Raw genomic sequence first — 20,971 nt, forward strand, 5'->3', positions numbered from 1 at the left:
TTTCCTGTGCAGATTCAAATAAAGTATGTTTGGCCAGAAAGTCTGGCCAATAATTTAAGGAAAACTCTTGATTAGTTCTAAAAGAAACTTCTTATTTCTTGGAAAAAGTGGAGATACTTAACTGACTCTATACACTCTCATATGTATATCCCGTCCTTTTTTCTTCAGCATCTGAGAAAGTGAGTTGCATCTTGCAAAAGCTTATGTCCTAATAGCCTAACAAATTTGTTAGTCTTTAAAATGCCACTTTATTCCTTGTTGTTTTTGCTGAAAATGGACTAACATGGTACTACTTTGATCCCTAAATCTCCTTTTTTTTCCCCAGTGTGTGGGCTATTCCAGGATCTCAACACACACCATGGTTGTGCAAGTGCCATAAATAGATGTTTTAACCACATGGAGGATGAAGGGTCATACACACAGAAGAAAGACAGATTACCAGACACACAAGGAGAAGTTATCAGACTCTTGGAGTCTGTGATCCAAACGGTATCCCACATAAAAGAGGATGCATTTGGAATGAAGGATGGATAATCTGGAAGAGGCTGTTATACCTGATGCAATGGTTCAGACATGAGATCTGGGGTGATAAATAGTAGGTGGACTGTTCAATTGACAATGCACAGGACAGAACAGAGTTGGTGGCAGTCTATGGCTTGTACTTGAAATCTATGCTGGGTAAGCATTTAAAAATGTGTCTAGCAGCTCATACACAGAGGATAAGTAGGGATACAAGATCAAAATGGAAGCTGAGGGATTTTAGAACTCTGCTGTGTTTTAAGATGTTGAAATAGTTAAAAATTAAACAGTATTCTCAACTTAATGACAATTGGCAAGAGTTAAACCAATGTTTTGAAACTAACTGTCAGGGGAAATTTGACCATAGATTAGCACAGTTTTACATATTTCAGTATTACCACCACCACATGGCATAGCTAAACCTGATTTCCTGCAGAAGCTTGGGTGCAGAGCTGAGAAGATGGACATTTATGGAAAAGTCAAACATGTTGAGAACTGGATGAAATTACATCAGCAATTTGAGGGGATGTAAAAAACTCACATTAATAGGATTTACAAGTTTGTCAATGAACCATTTATGCCAAACATGCAGCCATGCTATTCGGACCATTATAAAACATCATGGCTACGTCTACACTAGCGCTCCCCTTCCCCCTTTTGGAAGGGGGATGCTAACAAGACACTTCGGGATATGCATTGTTATTGGCTGGGGACCGACTGGCTAAGCAGCAGTACAGCAGAAAGGGACCTAGGGGTTATGGTCAACAAAAGGTTGGATATGAGTAAACAGTGTGCCCTTGTAGCTAAGAAGGCTAACAGCATACTAGGGTGCATTAGGAGGAGCATTTTGAACAGATCTAAAGAAGTGGTCGTTCCCCTCTATTCGGCACTGGTGAGACCACATCTGGAATAGTGTGTCCAGTTTTGGGCTCCTCAGTATAAAAAGGATGTGGATGTGCTGGAGCAGGTTCAGCAGAGAGCAACAAAAAATCATTAAGGGTCTAGAGCATGAGACCTATGAGGATAGGCTGAGGGATTTGGGCTTGTTTAGTTTACAGAAAAGATGACTTGGGGGTGATTTAATAGCAGCCTTCAACCTCCTGAAGGGGAACTCCAAAGAGGAGGGGGAGAAACTGTTCTCAGTGGTATCAGATGGCAGAACAAGGACTAATGCTCTGAAGTTAAAAGGGACAGCTCTAAGTTGGATATTAGGAAAAACTACTTCACTAGGAAGGTGGTGAAGCATTGGAATGCATTGCCTAGAGAGGGGTTGATCCTGTTTGAAGCAGGGGGCTGGACTAGATGACCTCCTGAGGTCCCTTCCAGCCCTATGATTCTGTGATTTTATGGTAATGAGGCACTGCAATGAATATGAAGCACCTCATTAGCATAATGGCAGACGTGGCACTTTGAAAGTGCTGCTTTCGATTGAGCACGGCTCGTCTACATAGGGTCCTTTTCCAAATGATCCCGCACATTTCAAAATTCCCTTATTCCTATAACCAAATAGTGTCAATGAGCCATGCGCAATCAAAAGCGGCACTTTCAAAGTGCCAGAGCTGTCATTATGCTAACAAGGTGCTACATAATCATTGCAGCACCTCTATCATATCCCGAAGTGTCTCATTAGCATCCCCCTTTCAAAAGGTGGGGGCTAGTGCAGACATAGCCTATATTAAATTGAGAACATACTTTATAATCCCCCCATATCCCACCTCTCATTTTCTGAGCAGAACTAGCTGCAGGTCAGTTTGTAAAGTGTCTGTTAGAATACCACCAAGGATTTGTAAGGGAGAGAAATACAATAATGAACACTCAGAGCCTTGCCTATGCACCACATTCTGTATTGAATCAACAGAACCCTAGCCAGTCCCATACTGGAAAATGGTCATATTACTGCAGATGAGGATCAAAGCAAATGGTATCAAAGAAGTATAATACTGTATAGACCAGTCTACAAAAATATTACCATTATCAACAACTGTAGACAAGAATTCAGAGACTCAAGTGAACCTATTATGCAGATATTTTTTGCCTCTAGATCTATTCATGTACAGAACATATATTAATATTAAAAAGGTCTGATGCTCAAATATGCTGTAATCTTGTGCTTGTCACTTTTATTAAAGACAATTTCACTCATGTGCTATCACTGGAGTGGACATTTCTGCTCCAGTTCACCAAGTATACATTTAGGCTTCAAAATAATCAATTTGGAAGATATTAAATACAGCAGCTGCTGCTAACTGTGAATATGCTGCCTGTTTATTAAAGCTTTTCTGTTAAAAGCTGTAAATATTCTGATCAGTTTGAAGGCATCAGTGATGAACACTGAATTGACTAAACACAATTATTACGAAAAATTATTTGTGTAATGTCTAGCACATGCAGATGTTAATCCTAATTTATTTTTCTTCTAGACATCACCTGCACCTCCTTCCCTAGATACTTGTTTGTGCAAAAGTAATTTGTTAATGAGCATCTGAATTGGAGTTTGGTTGCTTCCAAACATACTTTGCTAACAAGATGCTTCATGCCTAGAGACCTTGCCTGATAAAACAAACAACACAGTTACACAAATCTGAAGTCTTCTGCTCTTCCAACTATAAATTCAGTAAAACTTTCTACTATTGCAAGGTTATCAAGACTCCAGAGGTGCTGTATCAACTAAGGCTGACGTACACGTTAGGCAGATTAGTAAAATGTGCACACTGGTATCTCCTGGCTATTCAGTGAGAACTGTGACATATGAAAATGCTATGCTGGCATAATGACAGTTACTAGCACGCCTAGATCTGGACTTGGACGCTGAGAGGTTCTCTCCCGTCTCAACCCCTCCACATGATATATTCCAAGGCCAAAAGGGACCTTTTGCTCTTATGACTACACCTTAACTTTTTAAAACTTAAGTTATGGCACTGTGCCTTAGAAATCACTCAATCATTTAAGCAATCTTCTGTCATTACCTGACATAGTACTGTTATGGGACAAAAAAGTTACATTTCAGATTATCTAAAGTTAGAGAACAAGTGATGACTGATCAGAAACACAATTTGTGACAGAGAATGTAAAACTTTTAGGGAGCTTTTGAGAAAAATCTTTAGGCCATATAACAAATTCTGAGACAAAGACAACTTTTACCCTACTATATATTACCACTGCCATATACACAGCCTTCAGTATTACCAGTCAATATTAATGTTTATGACTGAAGACATCACTGGGGAAATGCTGCATTAGGAAATTGCAGCAGCCACTAGCATTTCCACATACCATTTGAGAAACTTGGATAAGAATACAGTTATAAGTATATAAGATGTATTAAATATACACAAGGTATGATTTTAACATTAAATAGCACGAATTTAAGTGTTCTTGAGGTTTCATTTTATAAAATTTAGTATTCCTTGCATCCTATTACTATATTAAAATTTAAAACTGCTTGTGTTGAACCTCTTTTTAGAGCTTATAGTTTATGTAAAGAAGTTCATACCATACACCAGAATAGGAACAGAGTATATAAATAAAAAAATTTAAATGAGCCTCTAATTATTCATTCAACTTGAGATGGCTCTTCCACAAAAATGAGGCAACATGTCATTTACCAAGTCTGGCTGATTATGTGGCCACATACTTAGAGAAAGCAAATGATTTAAAACTGAAAACTGTTCAGCTTTCAGTATTGTATTTTGACAGATGACACTAGGATTTTGCTCACTTTACACCAGAACAAGGAAGAAAATTAAGAAAGAAAACTTGCATGACAAGAGGAAGTGATAAAGTGTAAGGTAAAAGATATGGTAAAGATTTGAAGGTAGCTAAAATCCACTTACCTTTAAATTTTGATCGAATGTTGGCCAGTTCTTTGTTTATCCTCTTTATCTCTGCTTCTTTGCTTTTGCCTGCAATCAAGAGAATTTTCATCAAAGTTCAGAATTTCAAACATCTCCCAATTTATCTAGAATTCTTTCAGCGCAATTTTTCAATTCACTGTTCACTCATTCAAAATGGTGACATTGGCAGAAACTTTCTACAGCACAAAGTGATAACTAAATGTAATGTATTAAGACCTTTTCAGAAAGTGGAAAGCCTTTTAATTAAAAAAATTATAAAAGGCTTATTAATTTGCCCTCCCACTTCAAAAATGTCCAGAGAACAAACTGTTAGTGCATATGATAAATATCCAAAAGCTCAAAGTGTCTGATTTTTAATCCATTACTTAAAGAAAATTATGCGTGGCATAATTTTCAAAAAGAACACTGCTTTCTAAAGGTTTACTTAGAAATTAATTCCATATGGCTTTCATGTGTGCGCTATTCTTTCACAAAGAAGGGTTAAATAAGACAAGGAATAGAAAAACAGCCAAAAAAATAGTTTTGATCGTAAAATCTCCCACCATTATTCCTGAAGTCCTTAAAAATAAAGCATTTTAAACTTAAATTCTTGTTTAATAATCAGTTGCTTGTGTGCCTTATCTCTAAACTTGCATATGTCTAGGTCACTGTTCTTTTGATCAAACATTTTTGATCTAATATTTATAACAAAAATAAAATAAAATTAAAATGAAAGAGCTTTAAAGTTCTTTAAAGTCTCACAGCACAGCAAACTCACGGGTTTGCTCTATCATCATCATTGGAGCCTGTGCAATATTCTTCTGCTCTGGATCAGCCGAATCAATGAGAACAGGGATAAAGAACTTTAAAAGGAGCATGCTGATCATGAGTCAATATACTACTGGCATGGAAAAGCAGCAAGGCATGGCTGTGAAAGAACTTGCAGATAACACCCTAGCCATAGGAAAAACTGCTCTATTAACTGTCAAAACAGTATTTCTATTTCATTTGGTGCAGCTTTTTAAAAATCACACGAAGTCCAATATTTTCTCCTTGGAGAAGAAAAAACCCACAGATATTCAGAAAAATTGGCTGGGTTTTGACATTTAGGTTATGATACATTTACCCCAAACAGAACAATGTAAGCTTAACAAGTAACTTTTCAGAGCAACTAGCATGCTAGTTTTTGACTTGGGTGTTTCAGCATTATCAAACAAGCACACGGAGTTATAGTATTGAATTCATTCCAATGTTAGAGTATGTCTATACTTCTGGGAAGGTCGACTGGGTAAGGGTTGATCTTCCCAAGTTCGATTTTGTGCATCTGGTAAAGATGCACAAAATCACTCTCTTTGGGGTCAGCAGTTGACCCCTGTACTCCATGGTTGGAGTACAAGGGAGGTCAACAGCAGAGTACCAGAGACTAGGTGTGTACTAGGGAAGTAAGTTGATTCCAATACGTTGATTCTAGGTACACAAATGTCATAGCTAGAATTGTATATCTTATCTCCCTAATATAGACATAGCCTAAGTTACTCGCTATGGTGAAACTGGCTGAGACTTAACCAAGATATGACTAAGGCCTAAAAAACTTTTTTTTTTGGGAGTTGCGGGGCAACAATTTGTACACTTTTGGATACTGCTTAAGTCTTTAGCTGCTTCTAGATTTCCAGGTAGCAGAAAAAGCTAGCATTACTCCTGCCCTCACCCAAGTGCATTCAGCAAGAAGTCTGTACCTAGGGCCACACGGTCTCTATACAGTCACAGTGCCACACTGTTTATCACAATATTTGCCATATTTCAAGAGTACAGGTTGCACCGCCCAAAAATCAGAATTCTCTGGTCTGGCAATGGCTGTGGTCTCTCAGGACTAAGGATGTTACTGGATCAGAGAGCCCCAGCTGGGTTGCTCCCAGGAGAAGGGCAAACAGCTGGGGCCAGTGGCCAGCAGCTGAGCTGCACCCAGGGTTGGGGCCAGCAGCTTCAGCCCAGCAGTGGCCAGGGGATGGCATTAGGTAAAAGTGCCACTGGGGCTGGATGTGGGGGGAGCTCAAAGGCAGGGGACAAGTGGGGTGAGGAGCAAGTGGCAGGGAGAGGCAGCAGGTGGGGGAGAAGGAAGGGAAGTGGAGGCAGGGTACCTTCGACCATCCAGAAAATTCCCTTGTTCAGGACCAGTCAAGTTCCGGGGGTGCCAGATGAGGGAAGTGTAAATTATACCACAAATTTAGTGCTAACCCCAAGTGGGGCATGAAAAAAATAAATAAATAAAAAAAATCCCTCTGCAGTGAGGAAGACAATAATACAAAAGAATAAAGCCAGACAACTGATGAGTGAGACACATCCAGGATAACCAGTTGTGCAGGTGAAGAAACAGTAGATTGGGGAAGGTCTCCAATGATACTGCCTGCTTTGGGGTAGTGGAATCCCAGGAACCTATATAATTCAAACCAGCTTTTTTAACTTCTATTGAAATGCAAAGTTCTGAGGAACTGAAAAAGTTGTGTAGCTTGACTACAGGTTTTGCAAATACCCAAAAATGATTAGACTGAAGGAAAGCTCAGTTCTGCCATCAATACTTCTATTATATTAGAACAATGAAAGTACAGAATGAGCAGTAGTAATTTTATAATTTGTACAAACAAAAGAAACAAGTACAATTATATTAAGCTATGTATAGCAGTAATTGGGTGATATGACTTGTCCCACTGACCTCTTGTCATTTTGACAATAAATAGCCGTCAGGAGTTATTACATGGGTTTTCATTCTGTACCAGACAAAGTACTTTTGCAATTAAGATACACCCAGTCCCATTTATGCAGGAAAATCCTGGTGAACTCTAGGCTACATGTGGGAAGGACAGATTTCATTAAAAAGTACAGGTTGTACCCTTCCAGCCCAGTACAGCTGGGACCTGACTGATGCTGAACCTGAGAATTTGCTCATAGAAGTCGAATAGCAACAGAGAGGGAGCCGTGCAAGTCTATATACTATCAAAACAAAGAAGCAGTCAAGTAGCACTTTAAAGACTAACAAAATAATTTATTAGGTGAGCTTTCGTGGGACAGACCCACTTCTTCACACCATAGCCATACCAGAACAGACTCAATATTTAAGGCACAGAGAACCAAAGACAGTAATCAAGGAGGGGGGGGAAAAAAATGATCAAAGTGAGTAAATCAGAGAGTAGAGGGGTTGGGGAGGGGGGAAGGTCAAGAATTAGATTAAGCCAAGTATGCAAACGACAATGCTTCTGCAACCGTGCTCAGGCTGACATTATTACACAAACAATGCCAAATGAGACATCATCTCAACTATGCTGAACACTATGCTGTCCACAATCTCAAAAATAACCCAGACATTATAATCAAAAAAGCTGACAAAGGGGGTGCTGTTGTCATCATGAATAAACTCAGACTATGAACAGAAGGCAGCCAGACAACTCTCCAACACCACATTTTACAGATGTCTCTCCGCTGATGCCACTTTGGAATTCCAAAAGAAATTACAACAACTACTTAAGGAACTCGCTGCTGCTACTTGGGATCTTATTCACTCAGACATACCATCTGAGCCCCAGCCTGGATTATTCTATTTACTTGCCAAAATCCACAAACCTGGTAACCCCAGATGCCCGATCATTTCAGGTATTGGCACGGTTACCACCGGACTATCCAGTTACGTGGACTCTCTCCTCAAACGCTATGCAACCAACACTCCCAGCTATCTCCGAGATACCACCGACTTCCTGAGGAAATTACAGAACATCGGAAAAGTTCCTGATAACACCATCCTTGCCACAATGGATGTAGAGGCTCTGTACACTAATATTCCACATAAAGACGGAGTACAAGCAATCAGGAATACCATCCCTGATGTCACCACAGCCAATCTGGTGTCTGACCTCTGTAACTTTGTCGTCACCCATAATTATTTCTGATTTGGGGACAATGTATACCTCCAGATTAGTGGAACTGCTATGGGCACCTACATGGCCCTACAATATGCTAATATATTTATGGCTGACCTGGAACAACAATTCCTCAGCTCTCGTCCCCTATTACCCTCCTTTACTTAAGACACATTGATGACATCTTTATGATTTGGACCCATGGTATAGAGACCCTAGAAGAATTTCACAGAGACTTTAACAATCTGCACCCCACCATCACCTTACACCTCGATTATTCCACGCAAGGGAGATGTATTTCCTGGACACTACAGTACAAATCAAGGATGGCCTGATCAGTACCACCCTGTAACGGAAACCCACTGATCGCTATACTTACCTACACCCTCCTAGCTTCCGTCCTGCACACATAACTAGATCCACTGTTTACAGTCAAGCCCTTAGGTACAATCGCATTTGCTCTGATCCAACTGACAGAGACCAAAAACTACAAGATCTTTACCAAATATTTATAAACCTGAATTACCCACCAGGAGAAATAAAAAACAACAACAACAACAAAAAAAAACACAAAAACAAATCAACAGGGCCACATGAATACCCAGAGACCTGCTACTCCAAGATACCTTTTGGTCAACATCTTAATGAAGTGGGCCATTCTGTTAATGACTTAAGAGTTTGCATGTTACTGAAGAAAAAAAATTCACACCACTATTGAAAGGGAGACAGCTGACCCGTCTTTTATATTCAAATTCGGCACATTAACACATGGTTTGAACCAGGATGGGAATTTTCTGAGTCACTATAGGGGACCTTTTGCATACTTGGTTTAATCTAATTTTTGACCTTCCCCCACCCCTCCAATCCCTCTACTCTGATTTGTTCACCTTGATCATTTTTTTCTGATTTGTCCTCCATGATTACTGTTTTTGGTTCTCTGTGCCTTAAATATTGAGTCTATTCTGCTATGGCTATGAGCTGAAGAAGCGGGTCTGTCCCACGAAAGTTCACCAAATAAATTATTTTGTTAGTCTTTAAAGTGCTACTTGACTGCTTTTTTGTTCTGATAGAAGTCAGAGCTAAATAACATCACAGAACACCAAGTGCCAGGACTAGCAGCTGTAAACAAACTTCATTTGACCATGGGGAAACTTGGACACACCCATGAAAAATCATACTAACTAAAATCATACCAGACCATCCATGTTGCAGGACCAGAGAAGGTCCACTTGTACAACAATGCATCAGGACAATTAGCTAGGCCAGTAACAACTCCTACTTTTAAGGAAGGTTTTGGAATTTTATTGTGCTCCTCAATGACAGGCAGTCTTGGTTTTCAAGACACAATAACGTGGCCGTTCTTAATAAAACTAAATTTATGTAGATGTGTATTATGTTTTAAAATTTACCTCAAAATTCGTATTTACTGAAAGGGTGAAAAAGTGAATGATTATACACATCAACTTGTGTTTTAATTGTGAAGGAAAGCCTCTGATTTACTCTGGAATTTACAGCGCTCAGGTAATATCTTTACTTTTTAGTCCAAGCTGACCCCCTCTAATCTGGAACTCTCTTGCCCAGCAACATCTGTAGCCCAGCACAATTTTAGATGGCTGCATGACCACTTATCCTGGGTGTGGCTGGATTTTGATCCACTCCAGACAGGTTTTAGATTACTTGTTTATATCAATTTATCTTTCACTGTCTGAGATTTCCTGTGGCCCCATAAAGTTTGTTTACAGACACCAGTCCTGGCTCAGTGTTTTGTGCTGTTTAGCTGTAATTTACCCTTAAATGTCTTGTAAGAGCCCAGTAAGCAGTAGAAGTGTTGATAATGTGCTACAAAATATTGACCTCCCACCATCCAGCAAATTCTCTCATCTGGCACCAATTAGGTCCCAAGGGTGCCGGACAATAAAGTTTCAACCTGTAGTCTGCTGAGACCTACTCCTGCTGCTTACACTTTGGCCTTGTATACACTAGCCCAAATCAGAGACTTCTAATCTAAGCTTTCTCAGTCTTATTTGTGATAACACATGAGATTTTTAGTTTTCTATTTTCAGACTGGTCGGCAAAATAAATCAGTACTCTTCTAGAGCTAATAAGGTCCTCATTCACTAGCGCTGTTGCTCCATAGTTAGGATGCCAGAGCAGTGGGGAACCTTTGAAGACTGCTGATTAAAAATTTCTTGGTCATAAATTTGCCTTTAACGGGTCTGAGGTTACTTGAATTAAGTGTTCCTTGATAATGTTCTGTAGTGCAAAAGTGTCCTTTAAAAGAAATTAGCCTATGTTTGAATTGTTAGCAACGTTCATAATATTGGAACAGAGTTTTGAGAAACATCTGGGCCATCTCTGTACCTTTAAAAAGAACCTGAAATCTAAGCAAGGTATAAATCACTTTGTAATAAATATGGATTTACACACATAAGAGGCAGAATTTGGATATGTTCAAATCACAGACCGTGAAGATAAATTCATATAAACAAGTAATCTAAAACCTGTCTGGAGTGGATCAAAATCCACCAAAAGTATCTGGAATAAGGAGGGAAAAATAGCAAAAGGAAAACTATTAAATCTCTTAATTGAAAGGCTAAGTCTGGCTGTAAGATGAGCTTTTAAAGGTTATATGGAAACAGAGGCTACATCTACACTAGCCCAGATCTTCTAAATTGCCGCTTTTCGCTGCCACGCAGCTCGTCTAGACAAGGGTTCTTTTCAAAAGGACCCCACCAACTTCTAAATCCCCTTATTCCTATGAACAAATAGGAATAAGGGGATGTCAAAGTTGGAGGCCCATCTGGACGAGCTGCAGCCGGTGGCATGCTAATGAGCCGCAGAATACGCATTTCAGCACCTCACTAGTAATCTTCAAAATGGCTATTTGCACGGCCATTTCAAAGATTTGTTTGCTCAGCTTGTGATTGGCCATTTTGTTGACAGTGCAGCCGGGCAGTCCAGTTGCTCTTTCAACAGAACGGATCAACAGAGCAACCCACTTTTGTGTATGGCTTGAATTGGTCAACAGACTTCTGTTGGAATACATCTTCAGACAGACTTCCGAAGACAGGTGGTGCTAGTTTAACGGTAGTGCTAATGTTTAGTTACTAGATTTCATTTTCATTCATTTCCATATGATCAGAATTGGGGGTACAGTATTAAAAACAAAGCTAGTATTCATGTAAGTTTCAGTGACTACTGACAAAAGATACTAGGCAACCATTCATCTTTTACAAAGGGGAAGAGGAAAATGCTGACCTTTGAGACCTGAATCAATGAGTCAAGAGATTTTGCACTTCCTTTGAAAGTTCATCTAGATAACTAGGCACCAATGAACACTGACATCAGTCTGGGATGTCACTACATTTAACTCAGTTATGTATTTGAAGTGACCTTGATGTTTCTATGAGAGGCAACAGGAAGAAAATACCTCTCTTTTGAAGGCCAATCTACTATGCTTCATAAAAAGTGCAAAACAGTCTCGATAGAATATATTTTAAGATTACAGAAACTGAATACTTTCTGTAAACATTCATGAACTATGAATCAACCCATTTAAAAACAGAATTTAACGTCAACATCACAGAACAGGGAAATGGTATGCATGCCATTTTTACACTAACCAGATACACAAATTGGAGCAATTAATTAAATCTCTTCTCTCAGGTCTCAATCTGGGATGGAGTGAAGCAAGTTACAGCACTATAAAAATGTCAGGGTAAACAGGCTCCCTGTGCTGCGAGCTACCCTCTTTGTGGACATGGTTTACATAAAGCATGGCAAGACTGCACTGCTATGTTAAAGCAGTGAGTGGCAGTGCTTTAAACTTGGATAAGTAACAAAGATTTAGTTTCAAGCTTGATGCTCTAAACCATAAAAGAGTACCCCCTTTTGCCCCTAAAAATACTTCAGAACAGGCTTTTTACCTACTGGTACTCTTGCCTAGGAACTGGGTTTTATTTCTCTATTGGCAGTTGACTACAAAATATGCATAAGGAGAGTTTTACCAAAATATTCCTGGCATTTGTAATGTCAGCAATTCTTGGACAGAGGGGGGGAAAAAAAAAAAAAGACTATAGTCTCTGCATAAAAATGGCTATTAACAGCGTCCTACTCTATGCACTGCTAGAACTCACTCAAATCCTGCAAGTTTGCATTTACTTAGAAAGTCAGTATACTCACGGATGTACAGAAGAGTCCAGAATTTGTATAAATCCTACCAATAGTAGCCAAAAAAACCTGCCTTTAGGATATAAATTGTTCTAGGCCATATTGTACATATAAAATACAATAAATGAAATGTCTTCTCAAACAGGGATTAATCAAACACAAGGCAGCTGATGCAACTCTGCATCTATATTGCCAAAAAGTTGCTTCTGTATTTATTTATTCTACGTGTAAGAGGGATAACAAGAGTCCAACTCACAACTCATCACCAAGTCATCTGCTTGGTCAACATGTTTTGATTAGTTCAGTTGAATTAATGTGTAAATCGGTAATTCCTTCACACCTTAGGGGTTTCATTTCATGAACCTGTTGGACACTAGAGAAGAATTTTTGTATAATGTGTTGTTCTGCTGCCCTACAGATTACAGTATTGCATTCTTTTCCCTAGACTAGGCAATTACTTTTTACCTAGACACTATGTAATAACAGTCCTGAAAGCCATCTTCACAAATGGTCACTTGAGCTCATCAGTTTCTAACCCACAGTAGCTAGGCAACTGAGAGAAATACAGGCTGCCAAATGTAGCCTGGAGGCTTTTTTTTTTTTTGGAGGCGGGGGGTGGGTCTTGGTAAATTGTCTTTTGATTAGCTTCAGCTAGCAGTGTCAAGATTGAGCTTCCTCAAGCAAGGTGTAAAGCCAACAGAACATGTCCCTGGAAAACAATGCTTTCCAACGACCAAACCAGGAACCAGTTTTGCTTTTGAACGTGTGGGGTGTTTTACAGAATCTTATAGGAAATTACTGAGAGTCAAGGCAAAAGTGCCACTGATTACAGTGTCTGCCTGACATAACTCCTTTTACATTTGTATTTCTCAACTCCAGCTGAAGATGAAGTAGAAAACAGCCAACAAGGTCTTTAATATGCTCCTTTCACTTGGCTATACTCAAGACTAAAAGATGGCAGGCTATGAATTTTCTAAAGTTACTGCAATCAGATTGTACTTCAGTGGTTCGTGTCATTCAGAACTAGGGACATTAACAATTAACCATTTGATCAACATGGGCTGCTACAGGTGGGGTACACTCCAGTGTCATTGGAGCAACCCCTATACACAGCAGCCTGTGGAGAGGATAGGGGCTGAGCAGATGGTTACAACCTGGCTGGGCTGGAGCAGCCTGGCCTGCAGTGTACCTGGGCCCTGCAATGAGCTGGAACCCTCCAAGAAAATGCAACTGTAAACACCCACTTAAACCTGATTTGGCAGCTCATTCTCTGCTAAGAGGGTGTTTTCTTAAGAAGCTTATGCAACTTAACAGCTATTATCCTGCAGTTCTAAGAGAGAGACATTTTCCTTTCCTGGAAAAAAGGACAAAGACACTGGGACTAAAGCAATAGTTTATATTTTGAAGTGTCCACATGCTGCAGGTAGAGATTCTAAGCCAAACTCGCTAGCTTTAAGATTGTTGCTCAGGAGAAAGGGTTACCAAGAAGCAACTCTGACTTTGAATATACACTATATATGGCTATAGCTTCATTAATCAAAATTAATCATGCCATACATAAGGCCTCTCCACAGATTGTACAGCCTATTTCCTAAAATTAAACCAATATTAAAACACAGCAGGTTCCAGAAAATGTGAGATGTAGACAGTTACCCTGCACATCAAGAGGTCCAGCATGCAACATTTATTACCAGACTATGTTTTGGACTATATATAGTTCACTTTCTATAGGCCTTTCACTTTTACTTGGATATTGCAAAAGTACCTACCCTATGCTTTGCTGAACTGCTATTTGGAATCACTATCTTCGACATTCTAGCACCAATACACTGTGGAAACTATCCCTTCTAATCAGCAATGGAAAAAACACAGGTGCCAAAACTCGAGTAAGGATTAGCCCTTCCTTGGAGAGCAAGCTATTAGCTTTGTGAAGTACAATGCCAATTCTACCCGCCTTCTCTTCCTAATCTGACATGCAGCTGGTTATCTGGCATGGCAGGAAGCTTAAAAAGAAAAAAAAGACAGCACAGACCTATAGCACCCTGTAGCAGTTGCCTGTAAGGTGCTTATCTTCTTTTCATATGCCTGCCCCATGTAGGATAAGTGTGAACTTGGCGTACATCCCACTGATATGTGGTGTTGATTATTCAATATCAGTCTGGGCAAGTATCCTAACGTAGTTACCCCTTCACATGAATTCAAACTGGTCCAAGAGCACTTACTGTCTGATATTAGAGTCTACCTAAGAAAATAAGAACGGCCACAATGGGTCAGACCAAAGGTCCATCTAATTACGTATCCTGTCTTTCAAAAGAGGCCAATGCCATAGGCCCCAGAGAGAGCAAACAGAACAGTTAATTAATGATCAAAGTGATGCCTCTCCTGTCATCCATTTCCAGCCTCTGACAAACAAAGGCTAGGAACACCATTTCCACCTATCATGGCTAATAGCCACAGATGGACTTAACTGCCATGAATACATCTAGTTCTTTTTTGAACCCTGTTAAAAGACTTGACTCTAGCCCTGTCATGACATTGTGAAGCTCAAGTGAACACAGACACCTACGTAAAATGGCAGACATCCATGCAAAAAAAGAAAACACACACCACACACAACCCTCTACTTAAGTTTTAATCCAGGTAGCAAATTATGCAGTGCAAGTGACTGTTCTAATATTATGAAAACAAAAAGCAGTCCAGTAGTCCTGGACTGTTTTGTTTTCATAGTATATAGACTAGCATGGCTCTCTCTCTTGTTATTATTCTAATATTATATGTAGCATGTTACACAAGTGTCCTCTAGTTCATTAGACTACATCCTGCCCCTGCAGGGTGCAAGCTTGACCCAAAAAAGTTCCCATTTTCTGAAAATCTACAGGACAGATCTACTAAAGGAACAATACACAAAGGCATTTGGGGCCTTTGAGAATCCTCCTCTGAGCAGGTAGAATTCATAGGTAAGTTAATTACATACTTGCTGGTAAGTATCAAAGGAGTAGCCAAGTTAGTCTGTATCTTCAAAAACAGGAAGTCCTGTGGCACCTTATAGACTGACTAAGATATTTTGGAGCATATGCTTTTGTGAGCAAAGACCCATTTCACCAAATGCATGAGTGGGGCTTCCAGAGAGGGTCTAAATTTATAGGCTCATGAAAAGGAGGGAGTTCCAGTCAAGGGAAGGGCCAGAGTTGACAAGGTTAGTTCAGTCACAGAGGATATGGCCCATTATCAACAGCGAATGTGGAGCTGTAAACATCAAGAGAGGAGTAATCAGGTCAATTCTGTCAGGGAGGATGTGGTCCATTATCAGTAGCTAATACTGAGGTCTACACTCCTTCTTGCCACATGGGGCCACAGTAGTGGTACCCTTAACTCATTCAGCAATATTGTCACTCTCTCCAACTACACACTCAGCCCAGCAGAAGTCAACCCTATCTTGAGGGCTCTCTTTTTGCCTCACCGCTCCCACAAACCTGACAGTTCTGCAGGGATCCGGAAGCCTACTTTTGCCATCTCTGACTCAAGGAACACATCCAATGGACATTGAAGAGTGCATTGACCCAAAGATGCCCACCCAACTACAGTACAAGAGAAAAAATTCTTCATGGACTCCCCCTCCCAGTGGCTGAAATGACAGATTGGACGTATATGTAGAGTGCTCCCATCAGCGTGCACAGGCAGAAATTGCAGAACAGTGGCATCTCTTACCCCATAACCTCAGCCATGCTGAACACAACACCATCAACAGCCACAGAACAACTCCTGACATGTTCATCCAAGAGGCTGACAAAGAAGGTGCTGATGTCATCAATAATAGGACAGACTACAGGCAACTCTCCAATACCACATTCTACAAGCCCCCATCATATGATCCCATTGAGGAGTACACAAAGAAACACCACCACCTGCTCAAGACCCACCATACAAAAACCAACAGGAACATATCTACACAGACACAGTCCAAGAACCTCAACCAGGTTTATTCTATCTACTATTCAAGATCCATAAACCTGGGAATTCCAGACACCATGTTATCGCAGGCATTGGCACTCACTACAGGATTGTCTGGATATGTGGAGACTCTACTGAGACCCTACACCACCAGCCCTCCCAGCTTTCTTCAAGATACCACTGACTTCCTTAGAAAACTACAATTCATTTGTGACCTTCCTGAAAACACCATCCTGGCCACCACTGATGTAGAGGACCTTTACACCAATATCGCACAAGATGATCAACTTCATGCTTTTACATACATTCTCCCTGGTGAGGCTGAGGCACAAATGGTGGTAGAGCTTTGTGACTCTGTCCTCACCCACAACTATTTCAGAGTTGAGGACAATTTATACCTTCAAATCAGTGGCACTACTATGGGCACCTACATGGCCCCACAGTATACCAATATTTTTATGGCGGCTGACCTGGAACACCACCTCCTCAGATCTTGTTCTCTAGCACCCCTCCTCTACTTGCACTACAGTGATGACATCATCATCTGGACCCATTGGAAGGAGGCTCTTGAAGAGTTCCACTGGGATTTCAACAGTTTCCACCCCACTACCAACCAGAGCCGGAATGAGTCCACACAAGAGATCCCTTCCTGGATGCTACTGTGCAAACAAATGATGGTCACAAACACTACGCTATACAGGAAAACCATGAACCACTATACTTGCAGACATGCCTCCAGCTTCCATTCACAGCACACCATACAATCCACTGTATACAGCCAAGCAGTATGTCACAACGGCATTTGTTCCAATCCCTCAGACAGAGACAATCGTCTACAAGACCTTTACCAAGCTTTTCTCAAACTACAGTTCCCACCTAAGGAAGTGAAGAAACAGACTGACAGAGCTAGATGCATACCCAGAAGTCACCTGCTACAAGACAGGCCCAACAAGGAAATACCACTGGCCAACACATACAGGCCCCAGCTAAAACCTCTCCAGTGCATCATCAGTGATCTAACAACTGATCCTGGGTAACAATCCTTCAATCTCACAGACCTTGGGAGGCAAACCAGTACTTGTCTACAGACAGACTGCCAACCTTAAACAAATTCTCACCAGCAACTATAGACCATTCCACAGTAACTCTAAATCTGGAACCAAATTCCTGCAACAAACCTTGCTGCCAACTCTGCTCACCAATCTATACCAGCAACATCAAGACAGGACCTAACCACATCAACCACACCATCATGGGCTCATTCACCTACACATCTACTAATATATGCCATCATGTGCCAGAAATGCTCCACTGCAATATACATTGGCCAAACTGGACAGAATCTACGTAAAAAAATAAACAAATCAGATATCAGGAATGGTGACATACAATAACCTGTAGGAGAACATTCCAATCTCCCTGGCCACTCAGTAACATTTAAAAGTAGCCATCCTGCAACAAAAAAAATCTCCAAAAACACAGACTCCAAAGAGAAACTGCAGAGCTGCAATTCATTCACAAATCTGACAACATCAACCATGGACTGAACAGAGACTGGGAGTGGCTAGACAATTACAAAAGCAGTTTCTCTTCTCATGATGGTCATACCTCCACATTAGCTACTCATAATGGGCCACATCAGTGGGGCCCATTGGGGACTGGACTTGATGGCTTTTTTAGGTCTCTTCCAGCTCTATTGTTCTACGACATCCTCCGTGACTGAACTGACCTTGCCAACTCTGGCCCTCCTCTTGACTGGTACTCCCTCCTTTCCATAAGTCTATAAATTTAGACCCTCCTTATGTATCTGACGAAGCGGGTCTTTGCCCACGAAGCATATGCTTCAAAATATCTGTTAGTCTATAAGGTGTCACAGAACTTCTTGTTGTTTATACTTGCCGATAGCGTCTCTTACAGGAAACACTATGACAGGCACTTTATACGTCCTACAATTGGACAGTGAACTGTCTACACTAAGGGGAGTCCTCTCCCTTTCTTCCAACCTGTTTTCTTCAAATGTGCTGCCAGATGTCTTCCACTTCACTTTCGGGAAACACTTGAATGAACAGATGTGACTAGAATGCTAGTTTTAGATCAACAGAAAGCTTAAAGCTTTACCTTGATTCATGTTATTTTCAGTTAAAGAACCCCAATATCCTCCAGTCTTTTGTGACAGCTAATGAAAGCTAGCAAGAACTGAACCAAACCCAAGAGGCAGAGACATCAATATCTATTTAATATCTGAGTGCAAGTTTACAAATGTGTGTTTGGTTTCACTCCTGAGTTAGTTGAAATGTCTTCTGTTTTGGAAGCTGGTGCTTTCTGAGTTAAGGATGGTTAATATTATTAACTTGGAAAGTTTTAGTGTTGGCTTATCAGTTGAACAGATCAGAGGATAAGGTTCTTGTACCAGACTCAGACTGCACAGAATATATTGAGGAACTCCACAAATATGACAAGATGGTCACATTGTGATAAAATTATTTAAAAACGTTATTAAATACACAAAATAGAAATCAAATTGCTACTTGAGTGGTAAAAGAAATCAGGGTTACAACTAGAGTATTATTAGTCTAATGCTATGTCTAGATTGCTGAGAACTGTTGGCAAAAGATACACAACTTGCACAACACATTTGCGTATCTTTTGCCAACAGTTCTGTTGGAAAGGATTTTCCAACATTTGGCCCATCCACATGGGACCAAATGTGAGAAAATCCCCTTCCTCCGCAGTTGAGACATCCCTTCTTCCTCATAGAATGAGGTGTACAGAAATACCAAGAGAATGCTGCCAACCGCAGTCTGGACGCACAATACGTCGACAGAACTTCTGTCAAAAGAAGTCTGCAGTACAGACATACCCTGAGAGAGATATATAGTACTATTTGTAAAAGTGACGGATAATATACTCACACCTGTTCTCAGTAACAAAGAGGAAGCCGTGCTAGTCTATACACTATCAAAACAAAAAGCAGTCAAGTAGCACTTTAAAGAGTAGCATTTGACTGCTTTTTGTTTTGACACCTGTTCTTGATAACCTGGTGATAAGAGACGAGCCTTGCTTCTGGCATGCCATGCCAGTTCAGGTCAAGGTGTCTCAGTTCTCACAGGGAGGCACAAAAGCTAATGCTAATAGATTACTGAAGCTAATTTAGCTTACCTGAGTTAAGTCTAGATTAAACTAGCAAACTATTAGAAAGAGAAGCTCAGAGACTAATTCTAACTTCTGCTCTTCTACCTTTTCCTGAGTTCTCCCTCTCTAACCTACTATAAGCTCCAGGCACTGTTTTATATGCTTTGGTGAATGGGCCCTCCTTCTATGCCCAAATTTAACTTCTCACCACCAGGCTATTAAGGGTGCACTTGCTCCATAGGCTAGAGACATATGTACATATATATTAATGGTAGCTCATGCCTACCTATGTTATTTTTGTTGTCCTTATGGGTGTAGCTGTTAAATTTGGGGGTATTCTTGGAAGACTTTCATGCCATGAAAAGACTCTCTCTCACCATTTATTCAGGTCAAAGCTCCTGAATATATGCAATTTGTCTTCTGCTAGCTGGGCGAAAGGTCCCAGACAAAAATACCAATTTTGCCTTAGCATACAGGATGTGTCCTGTAGGTCTCTTGTGTTCCTACCAAAAATACTTCAGTATAAGCCTACTATACTAACACAAGTAATTAAACCATAAGAAAATACATATAGGTAAAGACAAGCAGGTTAGCCCTATAGCCTACAACACCTCACAAGTGGGATATGCAACAATCTGGTCTATGAGTTTCTAGTTGCAGTGAGAATGCAATGCTTCCACACCCAACATAAGTTTTCAACTTTCATACATTCAGAGAAACCAATTTACCATAATAAATGAAAACCTAAACTATTTTTATGACATCTCGCGCCATCTGGTAGATTAATTTAAGGAGACATTAATTTCTATGACAGAAGTCACAGCTGAAAGAAAATATTCTCCAATAAAAACAGCCAAAAAGTTTCTAGGCTTGCATTTTAGCATTATTCACCAAAAAGTTATTTTTCCCCTACTAATAAAAATTAAAATAGTCACATTTCTGGAATACTGAGTAACACATTAATTATGCAGCCTCTTGCAAATGGTCTAGCAACATCTGTATGATCAACGCTACATTATATTGTTCCAAAAGATTATTTTATAGAATGACAGTTGAATTTAAGAAAAGCACTCTGGCTTTGCCCATGTAGTCTCCTTAACTATCTGCAGTTTCTAAACTGCCCTTTTTCAGAGGGATTTGAGGATTATAACAAGCTCACTCAGACCTCATTAAGGCAGAAGTTGATGTAGCTAAACTGCACTTTCACAGTGACAATCTGCAAAAGCATCTGTTAACCTGGCCCAGATTTTGGTGCATCAGGGCTCATTTCAAAGCTAGCATGTAATGATGGCAACACAGTTTATTCCCACAAAATGTGTGGGTGGGAGAACAGAAGAACCATATACAAAGTAGTTCCAAACTCCTGTATGTTTTAGCTGGGTCATAAAACAGGAAATGAAGGTCTCCATGAAATGTTTCAACCTAAAGCTCTGTGAGGATACTAAATTTATGTCCACA

At 40.2% G+C, this 20,971-nt stretch overlaps 1 protein-coding gene across 3 annotated transcripts in view; it reads right to left on the minus strand.

Moving 5' to 3' along the window:
- Nucleotides 1–20,971, minus strand: part of AP2A2 (adaptor related protein complex 2 subunit alpha 2) — a 106,818-nt gene that overhangs the window by 71,519 nt on the left and 14,328 nt on the right. For all 3 annotated transcript variants that reach the window (XM_074997841.1, XM_074997840.1, XM_074997842.1), the window contains exon 2: nt 4,353–4,421. In XM_074997841.1, the coding sequence (XP_074853942.1) occupies nt 4,353–4,421 (69 nt within the window). The remainder of the gene's footprint in view (nt 1–4,352; nt 4,422–20,971) is intronic.

Source organism: Carettochelys insculpta, chromosome 6, assembly GCF_033958435.1.
Source record: "Carettochelys insculpta isolate YL-2023 chromosome 6, ASM3395843v1, whole genome shotgun sequence".
NCBI lineage: Eukaryota > Metazoa > Chordata > Testudines > Carettochelyidae > Carettochelys > Carettochelys insculpta.